Source organism: Adiantum capillus-veneris, chromosome 12 (assembly GCF_014529385.1).
Source record: "Adiantum capillus-veneris isolate H3 chromosome 12, ASM1452938v2, whole genome shotgun sequence".
Taxonomy (NCBI): Eukaryota; Viridiplantae; Streptophyta; class Polypodiopsida; order Polypodiales; family Pteridaceae; genus Adiantum; species Adiantum capillus-veneris.
In genome coordinates, this window is record NC_140942.1 from 153413156 (window position 1) to 153431379 (window position 18224).

At 38.8% G+C, this 18224-nt stretch overlaps 2 protein-coding genes and 1 pseudogene across 2 annotated transcripts; 1 reads left to right on the forward strand and 2 right to left on the reverse strand.

Moving 5' to 3' along the window:
* Positions 1-4154: 4154 nt before the first annotated feature.
* Positions 4155-4505, reverse strand: LOC147446701 (uncharacterized). The gene is made up of 2 exons (XM_086526286.1): positions 4426-4505; positions 4155-4341 (listed from the first exon to the last, which is right to left on the reverse strand). Exons 1-2 carry the CDS (start codon positions 4503-4505, stop codon positions 4155-4157), a joined length of 267 nt encoding a protein of 88 aa, XP_086382412.1.
* Positions 4506-5231: 726 nt separating this feature from the next.
* Positions 5232-5661, reverse strand: LOC147446702 (uncharacterized). Its single transcript, XM_086526287.1, has 2 exons — positions 5403-5661; positions 5232-5308 (listed from the first exon to the last, which is right to left on the reverse strand). Exons 1-2 carry the CDS (start codon positions 5659-5661, stop codon positions 5232-5234), a joined length of 336 nt encoding a protein of 111 aa, XP_086382413.1.
* A 3056-nt stretch (positions 5662-8717) lies between these two features.
* Positions 8718-10567, forward strand: LOC147446703 (uncharacterized; annotated as a pseudogene).
* Positions 10568-18224: the final 7657 nt, after the last annotated feature.

Genomic DNA, 18224 nt, shown 5'->3' on the forward strand with positions numbered 1-18224 from the left:
GTAGAACCCACCATTCCTTCAAAGGTAAGGACTCAAGCTCAAGCTTAAGAAGCTGCAAAAAAATGTAATCGTTGAGGAGGAACTCACATTGCCATCTCAAGTAGAGATAAAAAACTTATTGGTAAAACTAGAAGAAAATAATGGAAATCCAAACGAGACAAAATGAAAGCAAAGAGGCTGAAGGAGAAAACAACATTGAAAACAGAACACACCAAACCAAAGAACTTCTTAAACGAGAGAAAGAGAATAAGAAAAGTTCAAAGGGACCCAAAGAGTCAAAGAATGACTCAGGTGGTTCAATCTTGGTGGACAAAGTTTTCAAACCTTTAGATGCAATTTCTAAGGCCTATGAAGCTAGGCTAAAACCCAATCAAACCCAAGAGCATAGATGTGGATGGGTTTCCTAGTGATACTCTATGTAAATCTAGATTCCAGAGTAGCATGTCAATTCTTTGAGTTGTATTTCTATCATGATGATTGTAAAGGTCCATGTGAGTTGCCCACTAGCCATTTAGAATTCCCTAGGTATAAATTTCAATAAAATTAATGTGAAAGAAGTCTTATCTTTAAATCAAAAAGAGCTCTACAAAACGTACGCTCAAGCTACAAAGCTACTAAACTTGTAGTCAACTTTCTAACGATTGGGTAAAAATTTCAAAACTTGCATTGTATTCCTCTCTCTTTGCTCCTTGCATTTAAGTGTAATCATTGTTAGTTTTGCTATGGTTCATGACTACATGTTAGTGAGCCTTAATTGAAAATTTGAGTTCTTAAATAGTTATTTTTAGTCGTTTTGACCTTAGGAGAGTGTTCTTAGACCATCGGGCGACCTTTCTAGACTGATGTATTGCAGTGTTTAGGACCTTTGATGCATCGTGATTTTGGCACCTTGTTGGATTGTAATTAGACTTGGTAGGATTGTCTTAGACCTCCTCCTAAAGTTTTGTTGCATTTGGAGTCCATTTGAGTGCCGAAATGGCATGATGACCTAGAGCGGTGAGAAAGGATATAGGAAAATTTCCCTAATCATAGAGTGATTGATTTGCTTGTAGAGTTGTTGTATTAGCTTGTTAGGTTCACTTCTTGAGATTGAAAACCTCAAAGAGTCTCCGTGCCCCATCCGAGTCACTTCCCTAAGTATTGACATTAGGTTAGTGCTAGATCGCTATGCTACATACGTCCATTGTGGCAACTCGCTAACAGACTCTCATATGTTATGGCATGCCCTTCTTGAAGCAAAACTACTCCAGGGAAATGTCCATAAGAATCACATTGGACCTCAAATGGTTTTGAGAGATCAGTTAGTGTAAGCACGGGTTGAGAAGTAAGTTTTTCTTTAATCTTTTCAAAAGCACTTTTCTCTTTAGCAATCCATATGTACTTAGAATTTTTCTTGGTCAAGTCATATAGTGTCCTGCTATTTGGGAGAATTTAGCTAAGAAGCATCTATAGTATGCACACATACCAATAAAGCTTCATAGCTCATGTAGATTCCTTGGGTTAGGCCATCCTTTTATTACCTCAAGCTTGGCTGCATATAGATACCATCTTGAGAGATGATATGACCTAAATATTGAATCTCTTGGAGGAAAAATTCACTCTTCTTTTGGTTAATGGAAAGTTTATTCTCCCTCATAGCTTGAAAAACTACCTAAAGGTGCTGATTATGCTCCTCCAAAGATTTGGAGTAGATGATAATATAGTCGAAAGATTTTCTCCATTAGGCGGTTGAACGTGGCTGAAGCATTTGTCAAACCAAAAGGCATGACAAGATATTCATAAAGACCAAACGTTGTATGGAATGCGGTATTTATGATATCTTCATTCACTATCCTTATTTGATGACAACCACTTTTAAGGTCAATCCTACTAAAGTAGGTCAAACCTTGTATTTATCAAATAGCTCTTCTACCTGCGGTACAGAAAATCTAATTTTGATAGTGATATGATTTAGTGCTCGATAGTCCACACACATGCGGTATGTGCCATCTTTCTTTTTCACTAAAATTACTGGAGAACAAAAGTACAAAAGAGAGAGGAGCTAGTCCTCACCATCCGCTTGTCTACCGGCTCGTGTACTTGCCTCATAATCTCCTCTTGTTGAGCTTGAGAAACTCTATAAGGAGGTTTATTTGGCGGGTGAGCTCCCAGGTAGAATCTTTATCTTATGGTCATCATCCCCTTGTTTTGGAGGTAACTACATAGGGATGTCATTGATAAATACATCTTGGAATCTATATAGAAAATTAGACAAGTCTAATTCTTCTTGATTCCTATCACTTTGTTTTATTAAAACATTAGCATCATTTAGAGACTCTTTGACAAAAATCATGTACAAGGAAACTGAGCTTTTCATTTACTTATCAACAGCAAGTGAATTTACAAGTGGTATAGTACGACCGGACTCATTAGCATCTATATACATGCTCTTTTCCCTGTAGGTGAAGTAGATTTTCCTTTTTTGGAACTTCATGTTGGTAGCCATGCGATGAAACCATGGTTCCCCTAGGATAACATCTTCATGTTGGAGAGGAGAAATGAAAATTTCTTCTTTGTCGACGTAGCTTTGAACACATGAAGCCTCAACTTCACAGTCAAGGGAGTAGTAGAGGCTTGATGTCCTTTGAAAGCCCCATTGATAATTACAATATCTCCCATCTCAAAAACTTGTATGCCCAGCTTTATGGCCAACTGCATTGATATGAAGTTGTGAGTAGAGCAAGGATCAAATAGGATGAAGGCATCATGCTCCATCACCTTCCTCCAAGCATATGAAAGGGATGATCCTTTGCAATGAGCATTCTCTTTTGTAGCTTCGAACATGGAATTTCTAGGAGTCTCATTGCAGGCATTTCTTTTGGGGCAAGAACGATAACCATGTCCTTGCTCCCCACACTTAAAGCATTTGCATTCTTTATGAAAATCCTCTAGATCTTTAGGAGAGAGTTTTTTTAACCTTTGTATACTCCTTTCTCCTTGGTCTTGTTGTTGTTGTTGTTGTTGTTGGAATTGCCTTGGGAAGAACTTTGAGCATTGTTCTTCCCGTTTGCATCATTTCAATCTTTGTTCTCCATGGGCTTGGCATTCCTTTTAGCCCCTTGTTGTAAATTGATATGAGATGCAACCATATTGTGTTGGATGACTTTGGTGATAGAACCAGGCCGTTGGGAGTTGACATACTTGGACATTTATTTAGGTAGTCCCCCACAAAATTGTTGCTTTTGCTCGGTGAAGTCTATCTTCTAAAATACTATAGCTTGTCTACGTATTTGTGGATAGACTTGTGGGAAAGTAACTTCAAAATCCTCCATTCAATGAGCACTTTATCTTTGGCGTCGCTTGCATGAAATTGCTTCATGATGGAAACTTGTAGATTTTTTCATGTCTTTGGAGCTTTGTCATTGCCATGAAGGGTAGCCCACCATTAATGAGCATATATTTGAAAGTGCATAGCTACATGATGTAGCTTGGAGGACTCTGTGAATCCCTCGTCTCCAAAGGCCGCATCAAATTGTTGGATGAAGGCCAATACTTTGCCAGTAGCACCAAAGGAGTGCTTTTTTTTTTGCGAGCTTTTCAATTCGAGCTTTTTTATAAAATGTAAAACTATTTTGAGATTTTTGCTTTATTTAAAGCATTTTTCCATTTTGTTTCAACATCTTTTACATTCTTGCAATTCACTTAGAAACATCACCTCACATTGAATAATTAAACGCCCAAACTTACTCTCTTTAAATATGCTAGGCTATAGGGGAGAGAGAGAGAGAGAGAGAGAGAGAGAGAGAGAGAGAGAGAGAGCATTCAAAGAAATCCTTATTTAGACTTACTCTCTTTAAATATGCTAGTCTAGAGAGAGAGAGAGAGAGAGAGCATTCAAAGAAATCCTTATTCAGACTTACTCTCTTTAAATATGCTAGTCTAGAGAGAGAGAGAGAGCATTCAAAGAAATCTGTATTCAAAACAAAGCTTAACAAGGTATCTACATTAGTGTTTGATATGGATGTTAGAAAGAGTAGATAGTTCACAAAAGCAATGCAATTAAAATCACTTCAAGAACATGCACAATAAAACCCTAGATGTCCTATGTCAACATTCTTGAAAAAAAAAAAAGATTGTGTGTTCAATAATTGTTTCAAAAAACTATGGATGTGATACTAAAGTCTCTTTTCCACATATGGACCACAAACCACCTTTTTGAGACACTCCTCATAGACTATTTCATCCCCCTCCAAGCACAAACAATATCGATAAACCTCACCACATGCCTTGCCAAGACCTCCACATCCTGAAAACACATCTAGTACATAATCTGAGTCATCCGTGAAGGTTGCCAGGAGCCATCTACACATGCAAATTTAAAATATGTAAGTCATTTTTCAACTATAAATTAAAGCTCAATTTACATTAAAATGATTATCTTCTCACCTGTAGAAGTCAGGTGACCTCTCTGCTCCACCTCTGATAGGTATATCAAGAACAATGGTGCGTTCTTGATGCTCCTCCATTAAAAACCTTCGTGATGCAAGAAACATGCGAGGAGAGACTTTCTCTCCTGCCTCCCTATTGTATGTGGGTATAGCAACGTCCGCTCGACAAAAAACTCCCACCGTGAGATCAATCACCTACATATAAGCATACATTGTACACACTTGAATCAAAATCAAGTTAATAATGCAATCTTTCACAACAACATGGTATTTTGATTCACCTCCTCAAGGGTATCTGGGTGTCTATATCCCCCATTACACATGAGAGTCCATGTGCGATGAAGTCGTAATCCAGTCTTTATAGCATGGGTAATAATCTCTCCAATATGTTGTGCAAGACATAGAGTCACGAAAAAACCTTCATCTACCAAGAAAGGTTCTGCTACATCCATCACACCTTGCACAAGAGAAGGAAAGAATATATTCCATTGTGGAATTTTTTTGCTTAATCCACCTTTGAAAAGATGTTTAGAATGAGTTTCTCAAGTGATATGGATCAAAACAAAAAGCATAAACAAAAACTTTGAGTAACCTGCTTGAATTGGGCCTAAACCAACAAAGAAGTAGGGAAATCGGCAAAGATAAGATGAAACACCTCACAACAAGGTGCTCCACAATGGTGATACAAGCCAAGACTTTGCTCAAAATGTTTTTAATGCTACACACAAAACGTTTGTTGCTTAGTACACCATCCACCTTGAACATTCTATTGATGTTGATAACACAAGCCACAAAACCTTTCTTTTACCTTTGAATGGAAAAATCATCAACATTAGCCATATCAACTAGAAGAGCATCTACCACAGTCACAAATTGAAAGCCTACAGTTTTTCATTAAAAAATTATCTTAATTACAAGTAATATAGAATTGTTTTGCACTATCAAAAAATAAATATTTAAATAGTAGAAACTTACCGGTATTCCATGAGGTTGGTTGCCTTGATGAATTTGGTCGCTTTATGATTGACTCAACCACTATTGAAACACTTTTTTCATTGCTTTCTTTAGGCATGTCAATCTTTAGCCCTCCTAATGGATAGGTTGTTTTGTTGTGTTCACCCATGTTTGACCCACTCGCATGATTATGGTGCTCTCTTTGAAGAGGTAGTGAGTGATTTATTTCTTGTGTTCTTTGTGAGCCCCCATCCATGGCCAAGTCATGATTGTGATCCATGTCTTCTAAGTGCTCTAAAGAAGCAGATTGTTTTTTATCTTTGTCTTTATTCTCTTCCAAAAACTCTACCACAATAAAAATTTAATGATATAATGAAAATTAATTTAGCATTTACAAACTCAAGTCATTTATAAAAAACTAGAACATACTTTCTTGTGCATTTTTTCATGCATGAGAGAGAGAGAGAGAGAGAGAGAGAGAGAGAGAGAGAGAGAGAGATCGAGATCAAATGCTAACGAGTTCAAGACTGGTGGACTTGAATGATAATAGGAAAATTGAATATTATAATAGAAGAATGTAATAATATGAGAATAAAGAAATTGAATATGAGAATAAACTTGATGTAAAAAGAAAAAGTGTTATACTTACTTGCTTGTAAGTCTAGTTCTTGCTTTGGGATCACCCCCAAAGGGTAGTCCAACCACCATGGGAAAATTCTACACTCCCACATAGAAATACCCTTCTCTACCATAGAACCGGGATACATGGTATTTTCATCCTCTAGCTTTGACCAATCTTCAGTAATCATAGGCATAGTAGCAAGTGTACCGTTTAAAACACATTCACACATCCATCTACACCATAACAACATTTAATCTCTTGAGAAAAATAATTTCAATAAGAGCCAAAGACATTGTTGGTTCATGAAATTTCACCTGTATAAAATCCTTTTACAAGACTCTTGTAGCTCAGGAATTTTGGAGGAGTCCCCTGCACTTTTAATATCTTCTAAAAGTTGAGAAAAGCTTGCAAGCCATGATTTCTTAATTGCACCTATGGTAGTCATTCAAATCATAAAACAATGCAATAAAATCCACATTTATTAGAAAAAAGTGACCGGTTTAGAAAACAACCTTGAAAAAAGCTTCAAATCCATCTGGCAATTTGAACTCTTCAACCTCCAACCTTCTTATTATCAACAAAGCTTCATCATGCATGTGATCCCAATAAACTTCTTTTCTAATGTAAGCCCTAAAGTGCTTCACATCACCAAAGTGGGAAAAGACTGGATCTTTGGCCTTTGTAAGACTCATCATCTCCAGTATATATTTTTTCCTTCATTAAAGACCAAAATATATCAAAAACTTAAACACCATCTTATATAAGTATATTCATATACCATTCATGTAGAAATTTTTCGCTCTGAGAAATTTAACTCTCTTTTAATGTCACTATTTTCATTAGAATTTAAAAACATAAACAAAAAACTAGTAAAAAAGTATTGAAAAGTGTGATACCTTTCAGAAGGTAGTTTTGAGGAGCACAAAGCATTTAACTTGTCTCGTGTGATTTTTACCATGGATGGATAATCCCACTTCACATCAAAGAGCAACTCAAAAAATTCCTCTCCATGAACTGGGTTGGCAATTGTCAAAAACTTATAACCTCTATCCTTCAATCGAGCTTCTTCTTGTTTAGTTGCCTTTTGCAATCGCCTTTCAAACTCCACCTTATCTAATCCAAAAGATTTCAATTTTGCAGTTTCCTTTGAAATAAATGCATTAAAATCATCCTACATAACCACAACTACATTCAATGAATGAATCGTAAACAATCTTTAAAAATGTATATAGTTAATACTCAATTCAACAATTCACCTTCCAAACTAGTTGAGAAATCAATACACAAGGAGAATTATATCAAGGAGGAACTCCTTGATATAATCTACTCTCAACTGCCATCTCTATCTCAGCCCACTTTCTGTTCTCTTGAGTGAGACGTGCAAGAATGCTCTCTTTATTGGCGATACCAAATTTTTGAAACATGTATATCTCATGCCCAAGATTTGGTTTCACTGTTGATCGTGAAATGCTACAATAAATATATAAACAAATGAAAAATAATAGTTCAAAGCGAGATTAATTTAGAAATACAAAAAGACCACAAATTTACAACTTACACATTAGTGGTGTCAAGAGCAACTAATAGTTCGGCATCTTTTTTTTTCTACTTCCAAAAATTGGCATCTCACACTCACATGATATTCCTCATTATCATGCCATACTTGACAAAAGAACACCAAATTAGCCAAAAAAGAAGGTACAACTAAATCTAACAAACAATTAGTGCATTGATGTTAATTCTTACCTTCTTTTATGCATCGCATCCATGTTTTCAGCCGATGGTTGCCATCCCATACCAAAAACAGGCGCCCTCGAAGCTCTTGCCACTCCTTATTGAGCTGATTATCAAATGAAACACTCTTAGCTTGCCAAATAGGATCCCAACTACCTTCCACAAGAGGAGTGACAGGCATGTAAGATCCAAAGGAATCTTTCACCGCCGACACCAAAAAAGATCCATTGTATCCAAGTAAGCAACATTGTCAAAAATAGGAATCAACCAAGATGTAGAATTTGTAGCCACTCGAACAGCCTCATGAGCAACCAAACGACATAGAGGTATAAGTGGAGGGTTGCTTCTTCGTTTTAAGTAAAATTGAATTAACACATCCTTCATAATCCCCAACGGGATTTTTTTTCCCAAGTGTCGAGAATGTTGGGCCACATCATCCTCACCTATCCCATCAGACTTTGTTTAATCTTCATCTTCAACATCCTCACCTGTTTCAACCTCCACTGTCAGCTCTCGAGACTCATCTCCTTTTACATCATCCCCACTCTCCAAATGGTTAGAACCTTCCTCCACGACAGCTTCATCATCAACAAAGATGCATTTTCTATGTCTCTTTCCCCCTCGTTTGAAATGAGGACTACGAGTAGCAACTGCATGAGAAGATGCCTCTTGATCGATTGGATGCTTCTCTTGGAAAGACCAGATCTCAAGGTCATGCATGGAGAATCAAACATTCTCTTGATTGACTTGCTGCCTTGTCTTTTGGGAGCCATAAATGTCTACATCAATAAAGATTTGAAAAAGCATTATACATCATCATCATCATTCAAACAATGGCTAAAATCTGCACCACTTGTTAATGCCGCTACATTTCATGCCAAACACCATAATAACACGCATTTAATTGAACTTCCATTGCATTTGAAAAGCTCCGGCCTAAATTTGTGTGAACTTGATAGAGTGTACCAAATTTGCTCCAGATGCCGATCTCCAAATTTGCTGCCCGCTCGTCGGATTTGTCCGCTGCAGTGCTCAATGTTGTATCCTCTAGCTGCAACCGCAAGTGAGGACGCTCCGGCTATGAATCAAGTCCAAATTGCTAATATTATTACACAAAAAACCAACAACGTCGGACATGACCAATAGCGAAGAAGGAGAAAGCAATAATAAAAAAAACAAGCCTTCAAACTGCTAATGTCATAGCTGTGATAACACTAGCCTTACTAGGTTTGAATGCTCAGATGCTTATTTTAATGAGAAGGTTCATGGTAAAGTGATTTGCAGGTTTCCATGCAAGATAGGGAGTTGATAAAGGCAGGAATCCTAGGTGCAAATGAACAGGATGCAAAGCAACTAGGAGGAAGGCCAAGATTCATCAGACCTCAGAATAATATGAACACAGATAACACAAACAACACTAGCTTAAGCAATACTAATACAAACAGCACCAGCACTAATCCCAATAACAATCAGCAGTCATGTCATCAACTTGCATGTGTGGAGCAAAGCCACGTGTTTCATGTGGATGGCATTAGTATTCGGGAAAAATCATTTTCACAAACATACAAAAATCCCTCCAAGACAAATCTGAACCGGTAATTTTACATTACTAGCCAGTGTTTTTGCAAAATTACACTATTTTCCATGTATTTCAAGCGGAATTTTCTCCTTCTTGCACTCCCCTCAACCGGCTACTTTGATTTTGTAACCGGCTCAAGTCTAAGCTGAGGCACACTTTTTCCCAACACTGGATGGCAACGACATGAGGGCTTTGTACGTGCGGAGCGACATGGCGGCAAGAGAGCCGCCCATTAGGCTTCAATCTGAATGAGGTGGCACGCGAGGAGCAGGGATTTAGCCACAAAACAATTCACAAAGCAGGGATTTAGCCACAAAGGGATTTAGCCACAAAAGAGAGCCGCCCATTAGGCTTCAATCTGAATGAGGTGGCCCCCGAGGAGGATTCCGACGAAAAGGGGGATGAACAGCCTGTGTTTGGTAGTGGTAACTTTGGTGATTCAGATGGGGATGGGAGGGTGGAAGTAAGCTACTGTGGGCCATTGCTGAACGGTTTGGAGAGACCATTACAAAGTTTTTTGGCGAGACCATTTACAAAGTTTTTGGCTCGTCCGGCGAGTAGGTAGCATGATATGAAAACAACGATTTTTTGTTTTTACTATGGTTCTCTTGGATGAGCATCCTCTCATCAGAGTTGTCAATTGGCAAGGATAAGAAGGGCTCCCACCAAGAGCTACCGGAGATATTGGACAAAGGGGGGCGCATTGAGGAATGTGCCGGTCGGCGGGGGATGCAGGAAAAACAAGAGGATTACAAGCAGGCAAAGAGTAGGGGGTCCATCGGATTTGATATCCTCTTCCTCTTCTACTAGCTTTCTTTCTCATCCCCACCTTGATCACCACCCTTCTCCCTTTTCTCATTTTGGTGATCATGCCCTTAATACAAGGACCCTTCCTCCCTTGAGCCTTCTGCAGAATCATCCTCATGATCATCACCCTCCTCCCCATAACCTTCTCTATTTTAACCTACCCCCCAATGACCCCTAATGAAAGATAACCCCCTCCTCAACCAGTCCCTTCTCCCCCCTCCTCCCATGCCTCATGGCCATCACGAGCTTCACCCCCCTCCCCATGGAGCTGCGGCAGGCCTGTTCAGCAGGCAGCTAGCCTCTTACCTCCCCTCCTCCATAGCCTCCTAGTTCTTATCCAATGTGGGCTCTCTCCCTTTACACCATTTGCAGCAGGGATTTAGCCACAAAACAGTTCACAATTTTTTCATACAAACGCACTTGCAAGGAGAGAAAGGCGGCTGAAAATCCAGTCCACAAAACGATCCTAGAACGCAGCACATCGCTTTCAACAGCTCAAAAAAATTGCACAGGTTTTCGCAGCACATCGCTTTCAACAGCTCAGAAAAGTTGCGCTCAACCTACCCTATCATCTTGCGCGTTGTCCAGGCCGTATGCCAACGCTGATATGGAATGCACGCCTGTCAAATGATTGTCAAATGCCTCCTTTGCTGAGCGTAAATCTGCCCGCTGCATAGAAAATTGACATCGTAACTCAAAAAAAAGCAAAAACTAAAGCTCCTCAACCGTCAGCGCGCGCGCTTACGATTGGGGAGCTCACGCAGGAGTAGTTTGTGGTCATTTGATTTTCCTCCTCCTCCCCCGTACCCATGCTCCCACAGCTCGATAACCGTCAGCGCGCACGCTGATGGTTACCGAGCTATGGGAGCATGGGTGCGGGGGAGGAGGAGGAGAGTGTACCTTGCTTCACGGCTTCACGCAAGAGATGCAGCAAGTCCATCGAACAGGAGAGGCAAGCAAAGCAGGGCACACAAAAGTTGCCCTAAGTTAAAAATTACATCTATTATCCGGGCTAGAAAAATACATTACATCTAATCAGTGTTCGGGAAAAATCATTTTCACAAACATACAAATATCCCTCCAAGACAAATCTGAACCGGTAATTTTACATTACTAGCCAGTGTTTTTGCAAAATTACATTATTTTCCATGTATTTCAAGCGGAATTTTCTCCTTCTTGCACTCCCCTCAACCGGCTACTTTGATTTTGCAACCGGCTCAAGGCTAAGCTTAGGCACACTTTTCCCGAACACTGCACCTAATCGGTGAAAATAAGGGCAAATCATCGACATTTTAAAATCTAAAATTTTCGGTGTTCAAAATCCAAGGGGGATTTTTACAATTTCATACGCTTAAAATACACTGTCATTTCACCTACTCACAGTGTTCAGGGAAAAACATTTTCACAAACATACAAAAATCCCTCCAAGACAAATATGAACCGGTAATTTTACAGTACTAGCCAGTGTTTTTGCAAAATTACACTATTTTCCATGTATTTCAAGCGGAAATTTCTCCTTTTTGCACTCCCCTCAACCGGCTACTTTGATTTTGCAACCGGCTCAAGGCTAAGCTGAGGCACACTTTTCCCGAACAATGCACCTAATCGGTGAAAATAAGGGCAAATCATCGACATTTTAAAATCTAAAATTTTCGGTGTTCAAAATTCAAGGGGGATTTTTACAATTTCATACGCTTAAAATAAACTATCTTTTCACCTACTCTGACTCATTAGAAGATGAACTTATTAACTAAAAAACTTGAGATTTGTTCCAAATATTATCGAAAATTGTGATTTCTTTATACACCACTCATAAGGAGGTGAGCTCTGTAACCACCACTTAACAATCTCGACTGTGGGTTTTTTTTGCCCACATATAAAAGGAAAAATGTCTTGAAATGTTAATGTTTTTTTTAAAATAAAAAATATAATAATGAACAATTACGCCACTTGCATAAAAACTGACTTAAAAACCATTTTTCCACGTTTGTCTCCATATATTGACCTCCTTACTAACTGCTTATTTCTCTCTGTCTTCTCCACGTTGTTAGCATGGATGAAAGAGCATCCATCATCACCTAGACAATAGGTGATCAAGAACTTGAACGAGAGGTTCAACTTAGAGATGGAAAGCTCCTCCTTAGAGCATATTTCTTGCAAAGTTTAGTACCACCTCACAAACAATTTCAAACATTGAATGCACTAATACAGTTTGGATTTGAAGTCACCCTTGTTGAAACACCATCTCACTTTGATATGGAGGGCCATCAGCATTTCATTCTTGATGCTTCTTTATCAAAAAGATATGCTATGGTGCATACAGAGAAGGAAACCAATGATGTGGAAGACTCAGAGGATACAAAATTACTGAATATAAGCGCTTTCTATTCTGAAGCTATCAAGCTACCAACCCAAGGAGACTTGCACACAAATTTGCAAAAACAACAAGAGAATTATATTGTCCTCGATAGCAACAGAGGTGATGAGAAACTGTCAAAAAAGGTAAAAAGTGTGGTGGATTGGATATTATCCTTTTCAACATCTCACCGATTGAAAGACCTAATGAAACAATCTCATGGGCCTGTGAAAGTGGAAGAACTACTAGAGAATACAACGGGAATGTTGTGTTTGAACTTCCATCAACTTTTGGCAAATGTAAGTCAATGAGTGGCATGGAGCAGAAATTTGATGGACATACATGGGCGCGCCCCCAAACAACCAACATGTCCATTGGGTGTCCAGTTCGGATGAGTTATTGTTTGGGCTCCTTGGAATGTCATAGAAATGTTTGTCAGTACTATTTAAACAATAAAGAATTCAATAATGCATATTTTCATGGATATTTAGATAAACCAATAGGAAAAGGTTACCTTGCTCAGGAAGACACGACAAAGATTACATGTCATTATTGCGGCAAGATTGTCACTTTTCAAGCTATATGTCCATGCATAATTTACTACGTTTTTCCAGGGGATTGCAACATGTCAAGATTGGTAGTGCATGTAGGCCACCATGAGCATGATGCGCAGAAAGGTACATCTCGTGCTGCCATAGAAAAAATCCAAGGACTAGTCCAAACAGTGTTGAAGATTGATAGATCTAGTGGTCCTCGAAAAATTCAAATTCTTGTGGCTCGTCAAATTCTAATGGATTCACTCATTCTTGACAAGGGACATTCTATGGGAGATGCAGAACTTCAAAACTTTCTAGAAGAGATGATGCCACTTGTGCAAAACCAAAGGTAAGGATACATTATTTTTGTTAATATTTATCAGTATAGTACTTAAAATTCTTTTTTCTAATGCATAACAGATTAAAGAGTATCATTGCTTCAGAAAAACAACAAGGGTCAGTGGTAGTGGGCGATGGATTTGACAATATTCTCTTACTGAAGAAAAAATGTTTGTTCCCAATTTTTTCATGGGAGTCGTTTTCTTGGCCAAGGAGGACTTCATGATAAATGTTTTGTTTTTAAGATTTCCACCAAAGGTCCTCGTTCAGGAGTTGATTTAATAAGACGCATGGATCGTGCTGGTCAAGGAGATCTGCATAATGCTTGGGTCCATTTTGACTATACGCATCGTGTTGAAGGATGGTCAACCATGTCATGCTCAGTTTATGACCCAAGGTGATAAATTTCTAGATGTATATAAAAGTGATAATTTAATCATTGACTAATACGTCTTACCATGCATACTTTTTGCCTCAGCATGAAGAGCTTGATGGTTATTGCAATATGTGAGACCAAGGAGGAAGATACACAGTCACAAATATTATTTTGGAAAAGTCTCAATTCTGTTATGGTTGAGAATGGATATTCAATTGCAAATTTCACTTGGTTTATGGCAAATGAGGCAGGTGCCAATTGGAATGCTATTTGAGCAGTCTACAATGGAGGAGCAGACAATCTAATGGACGGTCGTGAAAGATCATGCTTGTTCCATTGGGAGCAAAGTCTCCAAAAGAAAACAAGAGCACTCATTCCAAATGAAAAACAAATGGAGCATATTTCTTTGTGTGAAAAATGGCGAACAAGTAACACTTTGTTGGAAGCACAAATGCAAGCTAGGTCAATAAAGAGATGGTGGTATGATAATGGTGTTCCAATAGAGAATATGGTGCCTTTGAAAAATTGGTTCTCCTGGTGGGAAGATAGAATCTCACATTGGGGGGGCATTTCCATAAATGTGAGTTTTTTTTTGGGTATAAATCTCACAATTATTTAGTAAATATTGTGAGCTAATGTTGTGAACTCATTTTTCTAATCTTTCAGGATGACTTGAGCCCATGGGATCGTGCTGCTATCCCTACTACAAACTTATTGGAGAGTATACATGCAAGTTGGCTTTCTGGAGAGGGAGGAAAACAAAAGATCACATTGTATGATGCTTGTGTTACAGATGTCATCAACTCCTATCTTCAATGTGCAAAGCAGTTGGGATACTTGACTGGACGATACATAGGTACTGGACCAGACATACACTCTCTCTTGAATAGAGCACAATCAAGGTTGACTCCAACCCCGGCTACGGTGACTCATGTGCTGCATGGAATGAATGATAACGAAACTAACTTCCAAGTTCAATGTGCAAAGAAAGAAGAGGTCAAACATTGGCAATAGCTCACACCGACCACGGTATATCATGGAGTCACGAGATCGCTGCCAACGCGGACGACCACAAAAAATTAACTTCACAAATATGAACAATGTGACTGTGGATAACTAAGCTAGATTGCAGGAAACTTTTATCGAAGAAGAAGGACCAACTTACAATGAAAGTAAAAAATATCATAGCATTGGTAATAAAGATGGTGATGGTGGTGGTGTGGACAGTGCAGCTCAAATTTTGGAAGAGGATATACACAGGTCAATGTGGGCCCTTAGGCGCATGCCAATTCATTGTCGTAGAAAATGCTTTGGAAGAGAAAAAGGAAAAAAATGTATGAATGTAATTGAGAGTCGAAGTCCTGGGTTGGTCGCACCATCATTTTGGTCAGAGCGCACATACGATGGAAAAACATTTGCTCAATGGATGTGGTTTTGTAATCACAATGTTGAACACACTTGGAATGTTGACAAACAAGTCAATCACAATGGCCAATTCAACTTGGTACCATGATTTCAAAGGAGGAGTATGCAGGCCTTTCAAAGGCAGGTTTTCCACTACGGTGTGTAATAGTGCCAAGAGAGGGTGAATGTATAACCACTCCTTCATCATGTAAGAGGAGTAAAAAATGGAGGCATGGAATCTCAAAAGAAGCTGAAAAATGCTTGGCTGCAGCCGAGAGTCTAAGTGCAACATTGATAGAGGAAAAAGAAATGGTGTCACACAATCATGTGGTTTTTCGTCTTCTTACTAGTGAATGCTATGATGTCCATATACGAGAAGATCCTACATGCACTTGTTTAGATTTTCAAAAGAGGGAGAAAGATAAGAAGGCCTTCCTAGCCTATAAGCATATTTACTATGTTTATATATACGTCCTGGGTTTGGAGCGCAATCAACACATGGCAATGCATCAACCACTGCTCTCTAAGCAAGATATAGCCTTCATACTTGCTCAACCTCTTCTTCTAAGTCCAGTTTCAAGATAGTGAATAGCTATGCGATCTCAAACAGATGCTCAAAGTTATCCATCGAAAAGTATTTTGGCAACTTGGATTCCCCTACTAATTACCAAACTGCATTGTAAACTCTATTTTGTTGTAACTTTTTTGTGAAACCCATTATGGTATCCGGTGAAAATTTAACAAGAAAGATTATTTTGAGATCTATCTTTCTAGGAGAAATGAAGTATTAAATTAAGGTACCGTGTCCACATTGGCAAGTCCATGTGTTGGGCACATGGTTTAGTGGTGGTTTATTTCACTACAAAGTATTTTGGCATTTTAGTTTGTCTCTACTAATTATCATATCACATTTATAAAGCATGTTTTATTCTTATTACTAATTAAACTAATTTCAATAAATGTATTGAAGGATTCTTTGTATTTGTGGGCTTACTAGCAACAACGGTTCTATCTTGAGCCATTAATGTTGGGTATTATATCCATATTTTGTGGTTAGTTCTTTTTTAAATAGCTTACACTAAGTGGTGAAAAGCTCATTATATATGATGAAATATGCAAAAGCTCTAACTAGGAATTATAAGGCTCGAAATCAAAAGCTCGCAAGTTTATAACTTCCGCACCAAAGGTTCCATCGTAGGTGAGGAAAGAGATACTATTTCCTCTCTTTTTGAACTTCTTAAGCTTTTGAGACCTTTTCCAAGCAGGGTAGGATTTGCGATGTCCTCTCCTTTTGTATTATCTAGGAGAATAATCACTACTTTTGTTGAAAGAGGAGGAAGGTGAAGAAGAAGGAGAAGAGGGTGACCTCTTTCTTGCCTTTTTCTTCCTTTCTTTCCTCTCTTCCCTTTCTGAGTGACGAGGAGAAGGACTATAGGATGATCTTTTCCTCTTGGGAGGAGTTGGAGATTTTTGAGACCGTCATCTTTCTGGGGACACATCTTTAGAGGAATTTGGAGATTCACTTCTTTCTCGTCCCTTAAATTCCCCCTCTTCTCTTATTGGAGAGAGTCTTCTTTTGAAAGTCTCAACAAGAGGCTTCCTAAGGTGTCTCTCTTCTTGGAGAGGTAGGGAAATCCCATAAGCACAAAGTTATTAGGTGACTTTGTCTCGCAAGGCAAGGTTGCCCATAGCTTGTTGCAACCTAGTACAAGATAGTTCACAAACATTGGGGCATCATCATAGCACCTTCATGTGCAAAATCAAAGTTATCATTATTCATTCTACTCGCTTGATTATTGTCATCCATGCTAATTAAACTTATGTATATGCTACTTTGTGCTTTGGCAGCCTCCAAAACCTTAGTTGTTACTCTTCTTTACCTTTGAAAATTAAATCTCAAGCAGCCATACCCGTGGTTTAGAGACTATTCGTTGCAAAGAGTAGTGGAGAGGGTCTAACATTTCTCGGTTGATTATGGTTCCTATTGAGCTTGCTAATAGATCAATAATGGTTAAGCTAAAGGAAAGCCCTGAAAGACTCCAGTATTAAGTATATAATTCCCAATGGTGTACCTCAAACTAAGTCCTTTTCAACCAAGTTAATAGATCCATGTCCCACTTACCCTCTTGCAATGAACAGGTCCAACCTTTCATCGAAAACTTAAGGACCTCTCTTCTTAAGCAAGAAAAGAGAAACCAATAGCATTCATAGCAATGTAATGGAAATGGACTATGAACATTGACAATATCGAAATAAAGAAAACTATAGTGAGTATTCTTATGAGAATACTTTTAGAAAATAGAGGGTGAACTTGACTAGAGGTAGCAACATAACCATTATACTTAATTAACTTGGCATGAACAATACTTTGCAAGAGAGAGAATTAGAGAACTTGACAATTGTTGAGGGCTGGATTTTTGTGGATCCCATCCCACCTCCAAAAGGCTTTTGTATTATAGCTTCTCCCATAAAGAGAGACTTGGTACAATACAAGCTTTGTGTTCCTTGAGACCTTGATGGTGCAATGAAGATAGAGAGCTTCATGCACCACAATTATGCCCTTAACTTAGCTAAATGAAAGCATTAACTTGTCTCCGACCTCAATCCCAATAAAACATGTGTCCTTGTTGCCTCTTTGGACTTGGCTTGCCTTCAGTGTGTGTGTGTGTGTGTGTGTGTGTGTGTGTTTGTGTTCTCTCTCGTGCCCCTACTTGTATGGATCACCCCCCTTGTTTAGGGATGCATGTTGATTTTGTGAACACATCACCCCTTGAGAACCTTAGTCATGAAGCTCCTCAAACACCTTAGTCATAAAGCACGACAAGCACTAGGAGCACCTTAATCATCAAGCACCTTATTCGTGCTTGAAGCACCTTAGTCGGCAAGCACGAAAATAACCTCAAGCACCTTAGTTAGCAAGCACAACAAGCACCTAAAGCATCTTAATCAGCAAGCACAACAAGCACCTCAATCACATTAGTCAGCAAGCACGACAAGCACCTCAATCACATTAGTCAGCAAGCACGACAAGCACCTCAAACTTTGGCTGGGTTCCCACCTCAAGCTCAGCCCTAAGGTCTTAGGTCTAAG